General features: G+C 37.0%; 1 protein-coding gene across 3 annotated transcripts in view; it reads right to left on the minus strand.

Annotated features, from left to right (window-relative positions):
- Positions 1–797: 797 nt before the first annotated feature.
- The window catches only part of QRSL1 (glutaminyl-tRNA amidotransferase subunit QRSL1), a 39,421-nt gene continuing 21,538 nt past the window's right edge, over positions 798–18,680 (minus strand). Inside the window, exons 5-12 of one of the 3 annotated variants that reach the window (XM_015472827.3) lie at positions 16,568–16,744; positions 15,357–15,401; positions 11,723–11,898; positions 11,524–11,636; positions 10,454–10,646; positions 9,936–10,053; positions 5,040–5,245; positions 798–2,856 (exon numbers count right to left, since the gene is read on the minus strand). In XM_015472827.3, the coding sequence (XP_015328313.1) occupies positions 2,639–2,856; positions 5,040–5,245; positions 9,936–10,053; positions 10,454–10,646; positions 11,524–11,636; positions 11,723–11,898; positions 15,357–15,401; positions 16,568–16,744 (1,246 nt within the window). In that variant the 3' untranslated portion in view covers positions 798–2,638. 3 annotated transcript variants of the gene reach the window in all.

Below are 18,680 nucleotides of genomic sequence, written 5' to 3' on the forward strand. Positions count from 1 at the left end.
TGGTCCCTTACCTTGCCTGGAACAGGGTATGACAGTTTACAGAATTCTCGAGGTCTACTTACTGGTGCCCTGTAACCAGATCTCTTCACTGTTCTTCAGATTCTGTTCTAAAATTCTAAAGATGTTTCTTGTCCACTATAGAAGGTGCCTGGCAGGCTGCAGTCTCTGGGGTCGCAGTCGGTGGAAGGTGCCAGGGTTTTCCTCATAGGAATCCCCGTTCCCTGTCACAAGCTCCTCTTTTGTACCTGCTATCTTCTCTAGGTGGTCCACAGTCCTGTGTTCCTGACAGCCTGGTGTCATACAGCCAATCAAATTCTGCCTCTCTAGTTTCAAGTGATTTTCTTGATAACAATAGGTGGGGGCCAACAGGATTTGGCTTGGACTCAGCTCTGTGTGGTGTCAGGTACCAAGTTCCGCGAATGCATCACATTTTCTCACTCTAGCAACTCTTCTGCTGTTGAGTCTGTCTTTTGCTCTGTCTTATCAAGGCACTCATCTCACACTTGAAGTCATCTTCCCCTTTCTGACGTGCTCTGCTCTGACAGCCCTGTTGCTCATAGTTTCAGGGTTTAATTAGCTGAGACACAGAAACCATTTCCATTTTAAATTCTCAGACAGTGATTTGGCAAAATGAGATCTACCAGATTTAGGGTAAAGATGGAAAAGAAAGAACAGATTAGGTATCATTTCACGCTAGTTGGGTGTTATTATGTGAAAACGATGTAAATGTTTTACTTCCTTATTTCAAGTCATTAGTGCAACTCAAGTATAGACATAGGAATAAGAGAAACTACATATTCTTTGAAAATCTTTTATTCCAAATTATACACACATAAAAAGACTGGGGGTAAAGATTTATTTGCTTGCCATTTGCATCATACTCTCTCCCCCAACTAAGGGTTTTCTCTTGTTATAAAATAAAGCAATTCTTGTCTTGAATTTCTTCCTTTCAGGGATTCAGTCAAAATCTTTCAGAATACTAGTGCACTTGGCACAGAAAACTTTTAAGTAGTTTATCAGATTGAGCATTTGTGACTGGAAGGATCCCAGGGAGAGAGAAAACTATTAATGAAAAGTACCAGGCAGTTTAAACTCCCATCACACTGTTTTCCAGTAGTTCTGAGAAGGCTGTGCCTCTTATGTTTTTACTTCATGTCTTTTATATTTAGGAAAGATTTTTTCCTTACCAAAGTGAATCTATTAATCACTCAGCTCCCTACTTAAACTTATCAACAATAAATGTCAAATTAGAACTCATGATAAACATGAGATGACAATTGTGTTCTGGCAGAGACAAATCCAACGATGAAACCTTATAGGGGATCAAACCTAGGTCTCCTGCATTGCAGGCAGATTCTTTACCATCTGAGCTACCAAGGAAGCCCGTTATAGTGGGTAAAGGAATGCTTTTCATTAGATTTTTTTTTTTTTCCCTCCAAATTCTGAATACATATTCCCATTCTTATTTCTTTGCGCTAAAGGTGCCTAAAGGGAGAGCACTTGTAAGGAAAGTAAGAAGGGTGGGTAAGAAAACCATGAGTAGAGAATCTGGGGTAAGGAAGGAGGCCCATGGGCCTCTTCTCTGCATGGGCCCATGCAGCCCCACCAAGTTATCTACAAGTTTTTCATACTGGATCTTACTTGTGTATTCAAACTTTCTCACTAAAGCCATGCTCCAGTAGCTACCAATTTCCGAGTTCAGTTCAGTCTGTTAGGTCACAGCAAACGTCTGACACCACTGAGCTAGTTTGTGACTGGTAACTAGGAGAATGAACTCAGTGTAACTAGGAGTTATTCTGAGCTCCTTGGCATGGGGCTCTGGAATAGTAGAAGTAACATTTTAACTTTCACCAGGAAAGAAGAAAAGTTCTCATTGCAGGTCTACTCTTAGAGGAGTGTGCCCACCTGGGCTCTCCCCAGGGAGAGGCACACCCCTGTCTGGGCCAGCAAGCTGCACTTCCTCCTGTGTTAGAGCTTCTCTTCCACCTGCTCTGCTCAGACCTAGAGGTGGATGTTCCCATTTTATTGTTTTTGTGCATTTTTAATCTCTTTTGCAGCGGCCTCTACCACGTGTTGAAATGCCTGTCAGCTGGGCTGTCTAGGCTCTCTCTGGAAGTACGACTTACTGTTCATGTTCGTGCTTTGGTTGCAAAGACATACACGTCTTGACAGGTTTACCCTTAAGCTTACTTGCACTGTAAGTGATGCTCTTTTTAATGAACATTTAGAAGGCACCATTTTTTAGCAACATGTATCTCGTATTATAACAGAAATCCCGTACTTGGTTTCTACTTGAGTGAGTGTGTCTGCCTCTTTGCAACCCTGTGGGCTGTAGCCCGCAGGCTCCTCTGTCCATGGAGTTCTCCAGGCAAGAATACTGGAGTGGGTGGCCATGGCCTCCTCCAGGGGATCTTTTCGACCTAGGGATTGAACCCAGGTCTCTTGTACTTTGGTTTATACTGAGTGGATGCTGAATAAATGCTGACAGATTATTTATAATTAACTACATCACAAGAATTTAAAAAAATGACTCCAAGGAATGACAATGTTGACAATGAACCAAATTTCAAGAACACCTGACTTCTCTAAAATATACAAACCTTTAAAAGTCATTATAATGTGCACAATATAGTTATCACTATTTTAGAGAAACAGAAGCCAACTTTTCATTTTCAAAGACTGATGAACAATCATCCATTAGTTCTTGAAGTTGAATAACAGGAAACTGGACTTGTTTTTCAAACCATTTGGCAACTATAAGAAGCTGCTGGTCACAAAATGCACGTCCAATAAACTGCAGTCCTATTGGCAACCCTTGGCTTGAGAGGGCCACAGGGACACTCACTGCTGGCAGTCCTGAGGAAAGGAAAGAGACCCATTAAATGTTGACCAATTCTCCACCCTAAGACACAGAGACCTCTTCCACTTTCCAGTGCTAATAGGTACAAGACAGGATAAGAGTTAAAAAAAAAAAAATCACAAAAATTATGACATGTATATTTTTGTATCTTCCTTTGTTCATTTAATATATCTAGGAAATCACTGCGTATCTGTTCAGAGACGAGGTTCATTCCTTTTTTATAGTTGTATAGTATTCCACCGTGTGGTTTTACCATAATTTATTCAACCATTCTATGGTTGGGGGGGTTTTGATTGTTTTTAGTATTTAGCAATTTCACACCATGTCCCAGTGAATTACCTTGTGTATTTTTTCAGTATTCTTGAATGTTTCTCAGATGAAGAGGAATTGCTTCATCAAAAGATAAATGTATATATTAATTAGAAATTGCCAAATTCCCATCCAAAAAAGTTGTACCTTTTGAACTTCTATCAGCAAAATGAGAGTTTTCCTACAGCCTCACCTATACAATGTGTTGCTGAGTTGCTTACTTTTTTGTCAATTTATTAGGTGAGAAATAGTAGCTCAGGGTAGTTTTAATTTCAGTTTTGGGGTATTATGCCATAAAACAAGAAAGTTTTTAAAAATTAATGGGGGCTAGTTTAAGGGTTACAAGGGTTACATACAACTTGGAGAGGTTCCTGTTAGTTAAATTTGAGCATCAAAAATAATGAGAATTACTTATAATACATTGAATTTTTTTAAAAAAGGAAAGCTGTTCTATAGAGAAGACTGCTAGCTAAGACACGGAGAAGGAATGATAGAAAAGTCAGCACTCTGTAATTCTCTAAGTAATACTTAATTCAGGCAAGGGTCATCAATAGATGCTAAAAGTGGGTTCAAGTTTATTGGGAAACACAGTCCCAACATATCATATCACCAATTGCTTACAACTGACAAAAGGAAGATGTGCCTTCACAAGGAAAACATCTGCTAGTTACTTCCTTAGTTTCCACAGTGGTACGAACTGATATCAACTGTTTCTTGACATGAAGTGCATACAGTATTTATGCCAAAAATGTTTAAGTCAACCCAATCATAAGGAAGCAATCTGACAAATTCAGATTATGGACAGGATATCCTACAGGTCAAGTGGACAGGATTCTTCAAAAAAGACAATGTCACTTAAAAAATTTTAAAGGTAGAAGATTTCTTATCAGTAACTATGAAGGCTAGAAGAAATCAGCAGAACATTTTGTAAATGCTAAAGAAAAGAACTGTTAAACCAAAATCATATATCCAGGAAAAATAAACTATAAAAATGAGAGGAAAATCGAGACATTCTCAGAAGAAAGCTAAGAGAATTGGTTGCTAGCAGATGTACCCTAAAAGAATGGCAAACTCTTCTCCAAACAGAAAGGATATGATAAAACAAAGAATCTTGATCGATCAGGGAGAAATGAACACAGTAAACAAAAGTATATAGATAAATACAACGGACTTTTCCCTCTGCTCTTGAGTTTTCTACATTATGTTTGATGATTGAAACAAAAATCATAACAATCTGATGTGGTTCTTAATAAAAGAACATAGAGACCTGGGCGATTGTTCTAGACTTTAGTAAGAGATATCATAAACAAATATATGCAGGAAAAACACCCTATAAAAGGCATTTTTGGTACAATTGAGAAAACTTAAATATGAACTGTATTTGGAATATTATTGTATTTGTGTTAGCCTTCTTAGGTATGATGATGGATGTCTTTATTCCAGATGATTCATGCTAAAAGTATTTAGGGGTAAAGTAAAATGATGTTTACACTTTCAAATTAATTAAGTAAAAGCTTTGTATGTGTGTCTGTCTGGGGGTAAAGGGAGAGAGGAAGGAAAAAGCAAATGAGGCAAAATGTGAACAAGGATGAACCCAGGCAAAGGACATAAAGGGTATTCATTTTATGACTTTTTAAAGTCTTTCTGTAGGTCTGAAAATTACTGTGTGTGTGTGGTGAATGCAAGCATGTGTATGCCTATAAATGCACACATGCACACACACCCACATGAATACACCCACACACTCCAAAGTATCCCAGAAGGACAGCTATTGTATTTAGGGAATAATCTAGCTAGAACCTAAGTGGAGGACCAGGATTGTCTACCTGAAAATCTGGAGAAAACCAGACTGTTCTTAAGGGACCCTCACCTGCCATATTCACGGCCTGTGTAAAGATGTCGTCTTGGGCGCTGCGCGTCCTGTTGTCTTCCTTGATGAACTCTGTGTACGGCACTGCCTCACTCAAGGTCGTGGGAGTTAGCAGCACGTCCACTCCAGAGTTAAAAACATTAACAAAATCATTAGCAATGAGCCGTCTCACTTTCTGTGCTTTGACAAAATAATTCTCATAATTTCTGTGGAAAAAAAAAAGTTGACATTTTAAGGGCTTTTTATTATTTCTTTCAATGAATTCTCATGCATAAGACTTGTTAAAGAATCACTGGACTCTTGGCCTGTAGGAGCGGGTACCACTAAGATTCCCAACACATAAAAATCAATTTTGTTCAGCCATGCTGTTATTCTAAAAGTAGATACAATTCTGCACATATAATCACAAATTATTAACATTTCCAGGGACATTATTAAACCAGAACATTCATTTTCAGGTGAGGAAAATCAAGGGCATAGCAACTAAATGACTTTCCAAAGGCTGCAGAGATTAGCGGTGGCAGAGGAAGGACCAGAACTTAGATCTCTGGAGGTGCATTCCAATCCTCTTTCTATCATAATGTCCTATTTCATCTATAGTTATAATTATTATAAGAGTTCTGAAGTTTTGGAGAATTCTAACACTAGAAAACAGGCTCTAGAAACAGTAACTGAGGAAAGAATGCAGTGTTTGCAATTTTGTATTTTACAGACAGAAGCAGGCCAGGAATGGAAATGTGAAACTCCTGGAAAGATGCTTTAGGCTGCCTATTGAATAGGAGAAGACACTTGCAAATGATATACCTGATAAGGTGTTAATATACAAAAATATACAAAGAACTCACACAACTCAACATCAGAAAAACAAACAACCAATCAAAAAACAGGCAGAAGACCAGAACAGACATTTTTCCAAAGAAGATATATGGATGGCCAGCAAGCACATGAAAAGATGCTCACTATCACTAATCAGCAGAGAAATGCAATTCAAAACCACCATGAAATATCACCTCACACATTTCAGAATGGCTATTATCAAAGACAAATAACAAGTATTGTCAAGGATGTAGAGAAAGGGGAACCTTCATGCACGGCTGGTGGGAATATAAAGTGGTGCAGCCTCTATAGAAAACAGTATGGAGATTCTTCAAAGAATTAAAAACAGAACGACCACACAATGCAGCAGTTCCACTCCTGGGTATTTATTCAAAAAAAAACAAACACATTTGAAAAGATATACGCACCCCTATGTTCACTGCAGAGTACATCATGAGAAACACTGGACTGGAAGAAACACAAGCTGGAATCAAGATTGCTGGGAGAAATATCAATAACCTCAGATATGCAGATGACACCACCCTTATGGCAGAAAGTGAAGAGGAACTAAAAAGCCTCTTGATGAAAGTGCAAGTGGAGAGTGAAAAAGTTGGCTTAAAGCTCAACATTCAGAAAACGAAGATCATGGCATCCGGTCCCATCACTTCATGGGAAACAGTGGAAACAGTGTCTGACTTTATTTTTCTGGGCTCCAAAATCACTGAAGATGGTGATTGCAGCCATGAAATTAAAAGACACTTACGCCTTGGAAGGAAAGTTATGACCAACCTAGATAGCATATTCAAAAGCAGAGACATTACTTTGCCAACAAAGGTTCGTCTAGTCAAGGCTATGGTTTTTCCTGTGGTCATGTATGGATGTGAGAGTTGGACTGTGAAGAAGGCTGAGCGCCGAAGAGTTGATGCTTTTGAACTGTGGTGTTGGAGAAGACTCTTGAGAGTCCCTTGGACTGCAAGGAGATCCAACCAGTCCATTCTGAAGATCAGCCCTGGGTGTTCTTTGGAAGGAATGATGCTAAAGCTGAAACTCCAGTACTTTGGCCATCTCATGAGAAGAGTTGACTCATTGGAAAAGACTCTGATGCTGGGAGGGATTGGGGGCAAGAGAAGGGGACGCCAGAGGATGAGATGGCTGGATGGCATCACTGACTCGATGGACATCTCAGTGAACTCCGAGAGTTGGTGATGGACAGGGAGGCCTGGCGTGCTGCGATTCATGGGGTCGCAAAGAGTCGGACGCGACTGAGCGACTGATCTGATCTGATGTTCACTGCAGCATTGTTTACAATAGTCCAGATATGGAAAGCACTTAAATGTCCACTGACAGGTGAATGGATAAAGATGGAGTATATATACACAATAGAATATTTGCCATAAAGAAGAATGAGATTTTGTTCTGTGGGACAACATGGATAGATCTAGAGGCTATTATGCCAAGTGAAGTTAAGTGAGAGAAAATACTGTATGATTTCACTTATCTATGGAATCCAAAAACAAAACAAATGAACAAACATAACTAAACAGAAACCAAGTCATAGATAAACAGGTGGTTGCCAGAGGGGGAGGGTAGTGAGAGGGAAGGAGAGAAATAGGTAAAGGAGGCTGAGTTACAAACTTTCAGGTATGAAAGATACAGTGTGGGGAATATAGTCAGTAATTATGTAATTTCTTTATATGGTGACAGATGACATCTAGACTTATCATGCTGATCATTTTGAAATGCACAGAAATGTCAAATCACGATGGTGTGCACCAGGAACTGACCTAGTGTTGTAGGTCAATTATACTTCAAAAACAAATTCATACATAAGGGTGATCAGATTTGTAGTTTGATCAGAAGTAGGAGGTAGGGGAAGGGGGAATAGGATGAAGATGGTCTAAAGGCACAAACTTCTGGTTATGAGTAAGTACCAGGGATGTAATGTAGAACATGATAAATATAATTAGCACTGCCATATGTTATACATGAATGCTGTCAAGAGTAAATCCTAAGAGTTCTCATTGTAAGAAAATGTTTTCTTCTTATTGCTTTAATGTTGTATCTATATGAGATGATGGATGTTCCCTAAACTTATTTAGGTAATAACAAGTAATAAAGGATATGGTTACTCCCCACACTCTTCCTCCCCAAAAGAAAAGACATTTACTTTACTGAAAAGATTAAGGAATTAGCCAGACACAGGAGTGACTATAAGTCAATGATGGAAAGAAAGGGGGAAAAAATACTCTTTAGATCCTCCTGAAGCTGTTAATGAAGACTGGCAAAAGGATTAACTATTTTATTGATAACTTCAGTTTCCTCACATGTAAAAATGGATATAACAGTTCCAACCTTGCATGGACCAAATACAATGAGATAAAAATGAGAGATCTTTTTTATCTTGAAAGAATGCTATAGAAATACCAGATGTCTTTATTATCATTTGACCACAGGGTCTATAGGGTGATGAATGCAGGCATCACGTATAATTTACCCAGCAGCTGACGGCTTAAATAACATATTAACAGCATTCCCCATACTGAATTTTATAAAAGAACAAATACTTATATTAAATTTCTTCCTACTTTTAATATGCTTCAAAAGCACAACTTTAAACAATCAGAAAACTAGACAAAATGGAACCATCATTTTCAGACATGAGACAGTGGGTATTCAGAAGAGAAGGAAAGCAAACAGCAAAGCCCTGTGATTTCCCCATTAATCAAATAATAGTTCTTGTTTTCCAGCTTTGAGATATAATTGAGTATAAAATTCTGTAGTTTTAAGGTTTGCAACATAATTTATTTTTATTGCAAAATGATTACCACAGTAAGATTAGTCAACACATTCATCACCTCACGTAAGAGTTTTTTGTGTATGTGGTAAGAACGTTTAAGATCTACTCTCAGCAGCTTTCAAGTATGTAGTACAGTGTTGTTACTTATAGTAATTAGGTTGTACATCACACCCCCAGAACTCACCTTATCCGCGGGAGTCTGTACCCTTTGACCGACATCTCCTCTCTTTCCCCAGCAACTACCATTCCACTGGGTCTGTGGCTTTGGTGGGTTTTTTCCCCCTAGATTCCACATATAAGTGAGATCATACAGTATTTGTCTTTCTCTGACTTATTTCGCTTAAGATAATGCCCTCAAGGTCCATGCATGCTGTCACAAATGAAGGATTTTCTTTTGAATAATAATTAATACTCTTGAATAATAATGAATGTTCCATTGTGTGTGTGGGTGGGTATACACAAAGCACATTTTCTTTTTCCATTTGTCTGCCAGTGGACACTAGTTTGTTTCCATGTCTTGGCTATTGCGAATAATGCTGTGAGGTAGTGATTTCTTTCCTTCAGATATATACCCAGAAGTGGGATTTCTGGTTCATATGGTAGTTCTATTTTTAATTTTTCGAGGAATCTCCATACTGTTTTTCAGAGTAGCTGTTCATAGTATTTTTGGAAAAAGGAATGCTAACTACTGGCCCTAAGGAGATGCACAGATGAATAAAATACTTTCTATCCATATAGATATATACCCATATATGCCCATTATATATATGCAAAACTCCACGAAGCTGTTCAGTACATTCTTGCTCTGTCACACTTACCATGTCCTCTTAGACAGACTTGGTGGTATGGAAGATGAATCCTATTCACAAGATGATGAAAAACTTATACCAAAGTCATAGTAATTTAGAATTCTTTCTTGGAGCAAACAGATACACGATGCAAGGGAAAGTTAGGTTGATTTCACTGACCTTTTAAAGGGAAACCAATGTAATTTCCTGCTTAAGGCTCTCACAGCAGGAGGACAATGTAGCAATAACAGGGGACATTTAATGAGGCTAAAACCCTTCAGGCCTCCTAATTAGCTTGCTACAGCATCAGTGATTTTTTTTTTTTTTGAATAACCAGGAGCCAAAAGTACCAAAAACAGGCCTTTACTTATGATTTCTAATTCAAATCATAAGGATTTTGCTTCCTTAGCAAAATTTATAAGACCTGACAGACATGCTACTACTTCTCTCCGGAGTTTTCAAGAATGGGGGAAATTCCTAAACCGATTATCTTACTCTTTTAATAGGAAAAAGTTTCCTGAGAGGATTCTCCCTCTCACCACATCATTGAACCCTTCTCGCCTGGTTGCAGCATACATGGCTTCAGTAGACACATCACTATCACATCTGTGACCTGAAAACAAAAGAGATGAACATTACTTGAAAAGGAAGTAAAGTTTTGGCTGAAAAGCAGGTCTAGAGTCACATTTGTGGCCAATACTAAAATTTCAGGAGATAGATCTTAATGGATTCTCTTCTTTACATGCCTTGGGACTAACTGACCCGTCAGGAATCAAGAAAGAAAATTATGAAGAGGGAAATTTCATTTGTTCACTCCCTCATCCATTCATTCACTCACTATGAGTTACGATGAAGAACAGTGTGAGTATAATGCTAAATTGACAACAGTAAAAGGATCCACTAATTTACTTCTCTAAATCATTAACATTATCCCAGGCAATAATATTTTTTGTCACTAACAAGTGAAAATGTTTGAGAAAACTTCCTCAAAGTCCAAAACACAGGCACTTTACCATATTCTAGCCCATCAAATCTGGCCATATTCGATGCCACTTCCGACGTGCACAATACGTGGTAGCACACAATTGAGTAGCTGGTATGGGGCAGGGAGACTTCAGTTACTTTGGCCCCCTCAGACTCAAAGAGATTAGCAGCTTTGGACCAAAGAGATTGTACTTCACTTGACAATTCTGGCGTAAGATACTCCTAATTGGAAAAAGTCAAAACAGAAATCAGAACATCCAAATAGATGGTTTTAAAAAAATGTGTACCCCAGAACTTCTGGCAATATATTAGAAAATGATTAAATTGTTAGTAGGTAGCTAAAAAGACTGAACTAATTTAAGAGCATTTATGGCATGACAAGCACAATACTAGATATTGTGAACTGGATACAATAATATTAAAGACTGGAGATCTGGTTGGAGAATCTATATTTATTAAATGTTCATTATGTATCAGGCATTCTGCTAGATGCTTTCCAAAGGTTCTCTCACTGAACACTTTTAACAGTCCTATGATGTAGGTATTATCATCCTTCATGTTATTAATGAAAAGTATTGAGACTAAGAAGTTAAGTAACTTTCCTAATGTTACACAGTAGGCAAGCAGAGGATCCAGGATTCCCAACTAGGTCTGTTTCGCTCTAAATCCTTAAATATAGGCACGTCTATTATCTTAATTGAAAATTTAAAAGATTTTACAGTATCTCTCTACAGCAGTGCTCTCAACTGGGGGCAATTTTATCCTCTTCCTCTCAACCAGGGAACATGTGGTAATGTCTGCAGATAGTTTGACTTGTGGGGTAGAGGGGGTAGGGTAGGGGTGGGGCTGCTACCTCTAGGGGTAGAGACCAATGATGTTGCTAAACATCTTACAATGCAAAGGACAGTCTCCCAGGACAAAAACTTATTGCTAAGCTCAAAATTAAACATTTAAAAGGTGAGTGATTTTACGTATCTCCTTTCACATGCTCAGGTCACATAGCTAATAAAAGCGGCAGAGCAGCGATTCAAACTCAACCAGTCTGTTTCCCAAGTCTGTTGTCTGTATTGGACTTGATAGAACTTTTGTAAAGCGTTACCTTTGGAATTCCTATACATAGTTTGCTCACATCTGTCAAACTGGGAAGCGTAAATGGTTTAACAGGATCTTGAATTGTGGTAGAATCTTTGGGATCATGCCCAGCTAGTACACCTGTAAGTAAAAGTATTTATGAGTGACAGACATTGTTTTTCAGTGAACTGATAATGCTTTGAAACTATATGGAATCGTATAAATACCCAACACAGTGGCTGCATCATCCACACATCTGGTTAAGATTCCTGGCACATCCATTGAATTCACCAGGGGAATGAGACCATGACGAGAAACTAGGCCATAGCTTGGTTTTAAACCAACAACCCCGCAGTGGGCAGCTGGATTTCTGGTTGATCCTCCCGTATCTGATCCTAAAGCCCTGAAATTTAAATGGAATTCTCTTTAGCAGGATAACATCTTTCTAATTATATCTGAAATCTATCTTTTTAAAATGTATACTTTTAAAGTTGTTTTCTGATTATACAAAAATAAAACATGCTCATAGCAGAGAATTCTTAAAATATAGAAAAGTGTAAAAATGTAACAAAGTATTCTACCACTTTGAGGCAAACACACTGCTAACATTTTGGCATATGAACTTTAAGTCTTTTTTTAAATGAATTTTTCTTTCACAGTTCAGGTCATTCTGTAATCATAAGTTTCCATCTCTTTTTTGCTTATGAGACTTTTACTATGTTATAAAGATTACTGAAATTTTTAAATATGTACAATATTCTACCAATTGGCAATTCCTAACTGATCCCAATTCCTATCACAGGAATTATACAATCTTATACAAATCTTTCAGTTCTTTATTTTTAAATTGAAGTATAGTTGATTTACGATGTGTTAATTTCTGCTACACACCAAAGTGATTTAGTTATATACATATATACAATTTTTAAAATATCCTTTTCCATTATGGTGTATCCCAGGTTACAGGATATAGTTCCTTGTGCTATAGATAAACCTTCTTGTTTATTCTATATGCATCTACTAATCCCAAACTCCCAGGTCTATTCTCTATAAGTCTGTTTCATAGATAGATTCAATTTGTGCCACATTTTAGATTTCACATATAAATATTATGGTACTTGTCTTTCTCTGACTTACTTCACTTAGTATGATCATCTCTAGTTGCATCCATGTTGCTGCAAATGGCATTACTTCATTCTGTTTTATAGCTAAGCAGTATTCCATTGTATATACGTACCACACCTCTTTATCCATTCATCTGTCGATGGACATTTAGATTGTTTCTATATCTTGGGTACTGTGAATAGTGCTGCTATGAATGAACACAGGGGTGCATGTATTGTTGTGAATTATAGTTTTGTTTGGATATATGTCTAGGAGTAGGGCTTCCCTGGTGGCTCAATTGGTAAAGAATCATCTGCAATGCAGGAGACCCAGGTTCAATCCCTAGGTTGAGAAGATCCCCTGGAGCAGCAAATGGCAACCCGCTCCAGTATTCTTGCTTGGAAAATCCCATAGATGGAGGAGCGTGGCGGGTTACAGTCCATGGGGTTTTAAGAGTCAGACACAACTTAGCAACTAAGGCATGCCTAAGGGTGGGATCACTGGGTCATACGGTAATTCTGTGTTTAGATTTCTGAGGAACCTCCATCATGTTCCACAGTGGCTGCACCAACTTACATTTCTATCAACAGTGTAGGAGGGTTCTCTATTCTCCACAGCCTCTCCAGCACTTGTTTTCTGTAGACTTTTTAATGATGGCCATTTTGACCAGTGTGAGGTGGTGTGGTACCTCATTGTAGTTCTGATTTGCATTTCTCAGTAATTAGTGATGTTGAGTATCTTTTCATGTGCCTACTGGTCCTCTCTTTTTTGGAGAAATATCCATTTAGGTCTTCTGTCCATTTAGTGATTGGGTTGTTTTTTGCTATTGAGTTTTATAAGTTGTTTGTACATTTGGAGATTAAGCCCCTGTCAGTCACATTGTTTGCAAATACTGTCTCCCATTCTGTAGGCTGTCTTTTCGTTTTACGGTTTCCTTTGCTGTGCAAAAGCTTTTAAGTTTGATTAGGTTCCATTTATTTTTGTTTTTGTTTCTGTTGCCTCAGAACACCTAAGAAAACACTGGTATACATACAAATCTTATATCTTCTTTTAATAGCAATTTTATAGTATGCTTATACAAACTAAACACACCCCTCCCAGGAATTCGGATACAGCCATTCTGCTACCCCATTTAGAATCATGACTAGAAATGTATTCTGATTTATTTAAACTGTTATATTGTTGTGAAGTAGAATAACTGCATAGTAGAGTACTTTGTAGGGAGTTCCCTGGCAGTCCAGCAGTTAGAACTCTGTGCTTTCACTGGCGAAGGTCTGAGTTCAATCCCTGGTCAGGGAATTAAGATCCCACAAGCTGTGCAGTGCAGCCAAAAATAAATAAATAAATAAAGCACTTTCTAATAAACACCTTTAAACATAAATCTTTGCTCATGTATCTCTAGCTTCTAACAGTTTATGGGTCAAAGGGTCTACCTGTCATTATAAGTTCTAAATATATTTTGTTAAATTACTTGTCAGGAAGGTTATGCCAATTTATATTACCAGTTGCAGTGAATCACATTGTTTCATCTTTCATTCCCTGGTGGCACAGACAGTAAAGCATCTACCACACTGTGGGAGACCCCAGTTTGATCCCTGGGTCGGGAAGATCCCCTGAAGAAGGAAATAGCAACTCATTCCTGTATTCTTGCCTGGAAATCCCATGGACAGAGGAGCCTGGTGGGCCACAGTCCATGGAGTTACAAAGAGCTGGACACGACTGAGCAACTTCACTTTCACTATCACTGAATACTAGCAGTTCTTAAAATCTCATTATTTTGATAAAAGATTTGTTAATGTGCATTTTGAGTAATTTTTCACCCTTATTTGTATTTGCATTATTCAACTATGAAGTGTCTGTTCATTTCTTTGCTCAGTTACCTATATAGTCTGTGCTTTTCTTATTAAAAAAAAAAAAGACACACTTGATATTATGCTAAGTGAAACGAGTCACGAAAGCACACATACTGCACAATTTTACCTATATGAGGTACCTAGAGTGGTCAAATTCACAGAGACATAAAGTAAAAGAGTGCTTGCCAAGGGCTGGGGACACGGGGAGCAGGGCAAATGGGAGGTTTTTAAGGAGTACACAGTTTAAGTTTTGCAAATGAAACAAGTTCTAGAGACTGGCTGAGTGATAATGTGAATGTACTTAACTGAATCATATACTTTAAAAGGATTAAGATAACAAATTTTAATTGCATGTATATTTCCACTGTGTATATTTTCCACAATTAAAATTTTTTAACTATCAGGAAAAAAGGTTTTTCTGATTGGAAAACTGCAATGTCCACTATAAAAATTAAAATACTCTATATGATCTATAAAGTGAAATTTCTTATAATCAGTCCCCAGAATTACCATTTTTTATGTATATTTATCCAGATACTTCCATGCAACTAACATATTCACATATGTAATTGTTACGTTTAACAGAAATTAGGTCATACAATACACATTGTTCTGCAACTTGTCTTCCACTTCACAGTGTATTTTGGATTTCTTCCCATGTCATGACATAGTGCTCTAACTCATTCTTTTTAGTGGCTGCATAGTACTCCTAGTCCTGTTTTAAAAACTATTATAAAAGAAACAAATCAGAACAGCTGACAGTCGGGGCCCATTCCCTCTCAGTCACTTTGGGTCTGAGCCCCCCTGAGTACACTCAGACTGAAGCTTTGGGCTGAACAAGGCTCAGGGACTGTCACATGGTCCTTGTGCTCTACAGAAAATGCAAATTAATTGCCTTTCTTACCAAGTCCTCTTGAGCCACAGAATCAGATTGCTGCTTTCACAGTTCCTAAAAGGACACATTTTCTTATTAGGATTCCCTGACAGCTGTGTAAAAGTAAAACTTACATTTCCATAGGAATTATGTGTCAAAGTGCCACCTTCTCAAAGCACATTCAGTAAGATGAACACTAAGTGGGGTGATGAGGATAGAAAAAAAGCACCTAATCTTGCAATCCTCCCTTGTCAGAACTCTCATTAATATTAATGTGGTGCTGTAAAATTCCACAGAGATAAAATGAAATGGTTTTACTTGTTAACAAGATTTCAGGGAAACTAAAAAACAAAAAACATGTAGAATCTAAATCTCCATAGCTCTAAAAATATATAAATAATTTATTGATTGCAATGCCTGTGAAACAGCTTAGTTTCAGTGGATAATTAAGGAGAGATAAAATACATATAGTACTACTAAAGAAAACATTCTATTTGGTTAAACTGAAACCAATAAAATAAATATAGTAACAGCAATATTTATTTACTCTTTTTTAGATGGTTAAGAAATGCATTACAAATGAGACTTAAGACATAAAGCATGATTGATGAATTCAGAATACAAAGTATGACAGCTGAACAAATCATCTCCCTACAAATTTGAAAAAACTTTACTTACTGATATATATTTTTAGTTGCAGATTTATAAAAACACTTCTTAAAATATTCTATTTTATAGATAAATATTAGCCTTTTCTTTCCTTCCTTCCTTCCTTATTTTTTGGCAAAGCTGGGTTTAGCTGAAGGATAAATCACAGCTAATAATTTAGCTCAGTAGCACTCAACTAAAGCCAAGGTATGTTAATCTGTAAATATATGTATAATCAGTGAGCAGATACCCAAATAAATAATTTTTAAAATGAAATTCAATTAAGTCTGGTTAAGCTAAATGATTTATTCTTATTCTAGAAGATCTGTAAAATCATGTTTTAAAGGAGACCAGATACTACACAGGAAGGGTTTAAATGTCTTAAAGTTAATGTATAAAATATACATATGTGTACTGTATAGTTGAGGGTATTTCTAAGATACAATTTTGATGCAGCAGTGAGCACAAATAGCTCATTAAGGAGAAATAAAAACACCAAGGTATGAATGAGTCAATTGTTGGATTTTGTGTATGGTTTATGACTATCTGTATTGGGTTGGGTTCTAAAGTACAGATAGAAAAAAATATCTTACGCAAAGCACGTGAACGCTGACACGGCCGCTGCACTTCCTCCTGAGCTTCCTCCGGTTATAAGCCAATTTGAATCCTCATTCTCACTGTGAGAGTTTTGCTTCCTCTTTTCTCTATATTGTTTTGAATAACTCCACGGGTTTTTAACTGGTCCAAATATGCCATCTGTGCTTCCAGATCTGAGATGAAGAAGTAAAGCAAGGTATCTTAATAAAACTCTTTTTATGTGATCTCCTGATTACATTATTTGCTTCTAACACTGTATAATCCACTGTAACTTGAATCAGAAAAGGTAGGAAGGCTGCTGAGTTGTAGCTTTCTTTAGATGGTTGCAGAGTTGAAGGATGAGAAGTAAAAGCATTTGTGGTAGAAAGTTGGAAAAAACCAATCTGTTAAGAAAAGGAAATTTTTATCCCAAATGATAATCCAATTCAGCGTAAGATGATTTTCTTCATAAATTAAGGTCTTCCAATTGAAAAGTGTCACAAACATCCAAACAGTTAATAACTAGTCTTGTGAAGGAATTCCTCTTTTAATCAGAAGTTTTAAGAGGGCAATTCCCTGGCAGTCCAGCGGTTAGGACTCCACACTTCCACTGCAGGGGGCACAGTTCCCACCTCTTTTTGGGGAACTAAGATCACACAAGCTGTGTGGCTCAACCAAAAAAAAAAAAAAAAAAAACTTTTCTGGGAGATATTCTTAGTGAATGCTAATAACCTTTTTTACTTTTGAAAAAACTTCAACCTAATAGACAACTTACAGAAATAAAAACAGTATGAAAAAACATATACCCTTTACCCAGGCTCACCTATTGTTCACCTTTTACCCCATTTGTTTTATCATTTGTGTGCTCTGTGTGTGTGGCTGTACATATTTTTCCTGAGCTACTTAGGGGTAAATTATACATATTATGGCCCGTTACCCCAAATACTTTAGCTTTTCCTAAGACAGAGAATAGTCTCTTATACAGTCACAGTATAGTTATCTCAGTAAATTTAACAGCAATACAATACTTTTATCAAATCTACCACATGTAATCCAATTTTGTCATTTGATCCAATAATGTCCTTTATAGCATTTTCCCTTTTTCCAGTACAGGATCAAGTCTAGAGTTAAGAATTATATTAAACTTTTCTCTTTAACCTCTTTAACTTTTTTCACCAGCCAAGAACACTGAGTTGTTTCCTGTTTTTAGCAATTTGAATAAAGCTACAATAAATATTGTAGTGAAAGGCCCCAGCCAGTGCTTCTGTATAAACATAAGCATTCATCTCTTGGGTAAATACCTAGGATTGAGATTGCTGGCTCTTATGGTAAGTGTATGTTTAACTTTATAAGAAACTGCTAAACTGTTTTCCAAAGTGGCTATACCATTTTGCATTGCCTACCAGCACTGTATGAGAATCCAGTTGTCCATCCCTGTCAGCACTTGATACTGTCATTTGTTAAGCCATTCTAATTATTAGGTGTATGTACTTCAGTGTGGTTTTAATTTGCATTTCCTAAACGACTAACCATGTTTGATGTGTTTGTCAATTGTGTATCTTCTTTGATATACGATTTTACATCTCTTTATATCTCATTTTTTTAAAAAATTGGTTTTCTTATTATTGAGTTGGAAAAGATTCAATATATACTGGATACTAGTTCTTGGTCAGCATATGTCTTGCAAATATTTTTGCTAAGTGTGTGGCTTGTTTTTTCATTTTTAACAGTGCATTAAATACAAAAGTTATTTATTTTAATGAAATTCAATTTACCAGTTTTTAACTTTACAGACTGTACTTTATGTGTTCCCTCTAGGAAATCTTTGTATAATTCAAGGTCACAAAGATTTTCTCCTACACTTCTATGAGTTTAAGATTTTAACTTCTTTAGCCTCTTTTAATCTGGAACATTTTCACAGCCTTTGTTTTTTTTTATGATACTGACATTTTAATAGAAGATATCTCATTTCAGATTTGTCTTTTGTCTCCTTGTTATTAGCTTCGGGTTACACATTTTCAGCTAGAACACTGCATAGGTGATGATGTTCCTTCTCAGGGAAGGAGGTACACAGTATGACTTCACCCTCATTGGTGATGTTCATGCTGACCAGCCATTCAAGGCAATGTC

The sequence above is a fragment of the Bos taurus genome, chromosome 9, assembly GCF_002263795.3.
Source record: "Bos taurus isolate L1 Dominette 01449 registration number 42190680 breed Hereford chromosome 9, ARS-UCD2.0, whole genome shotgun sequence".
In the NCBI taxonomy this organism is placed as follows: Eukaryota; Metazoa; Chordata; class Mammalia; order Artiodactyla; family Bovidae; genus Bos; species Bos taurus.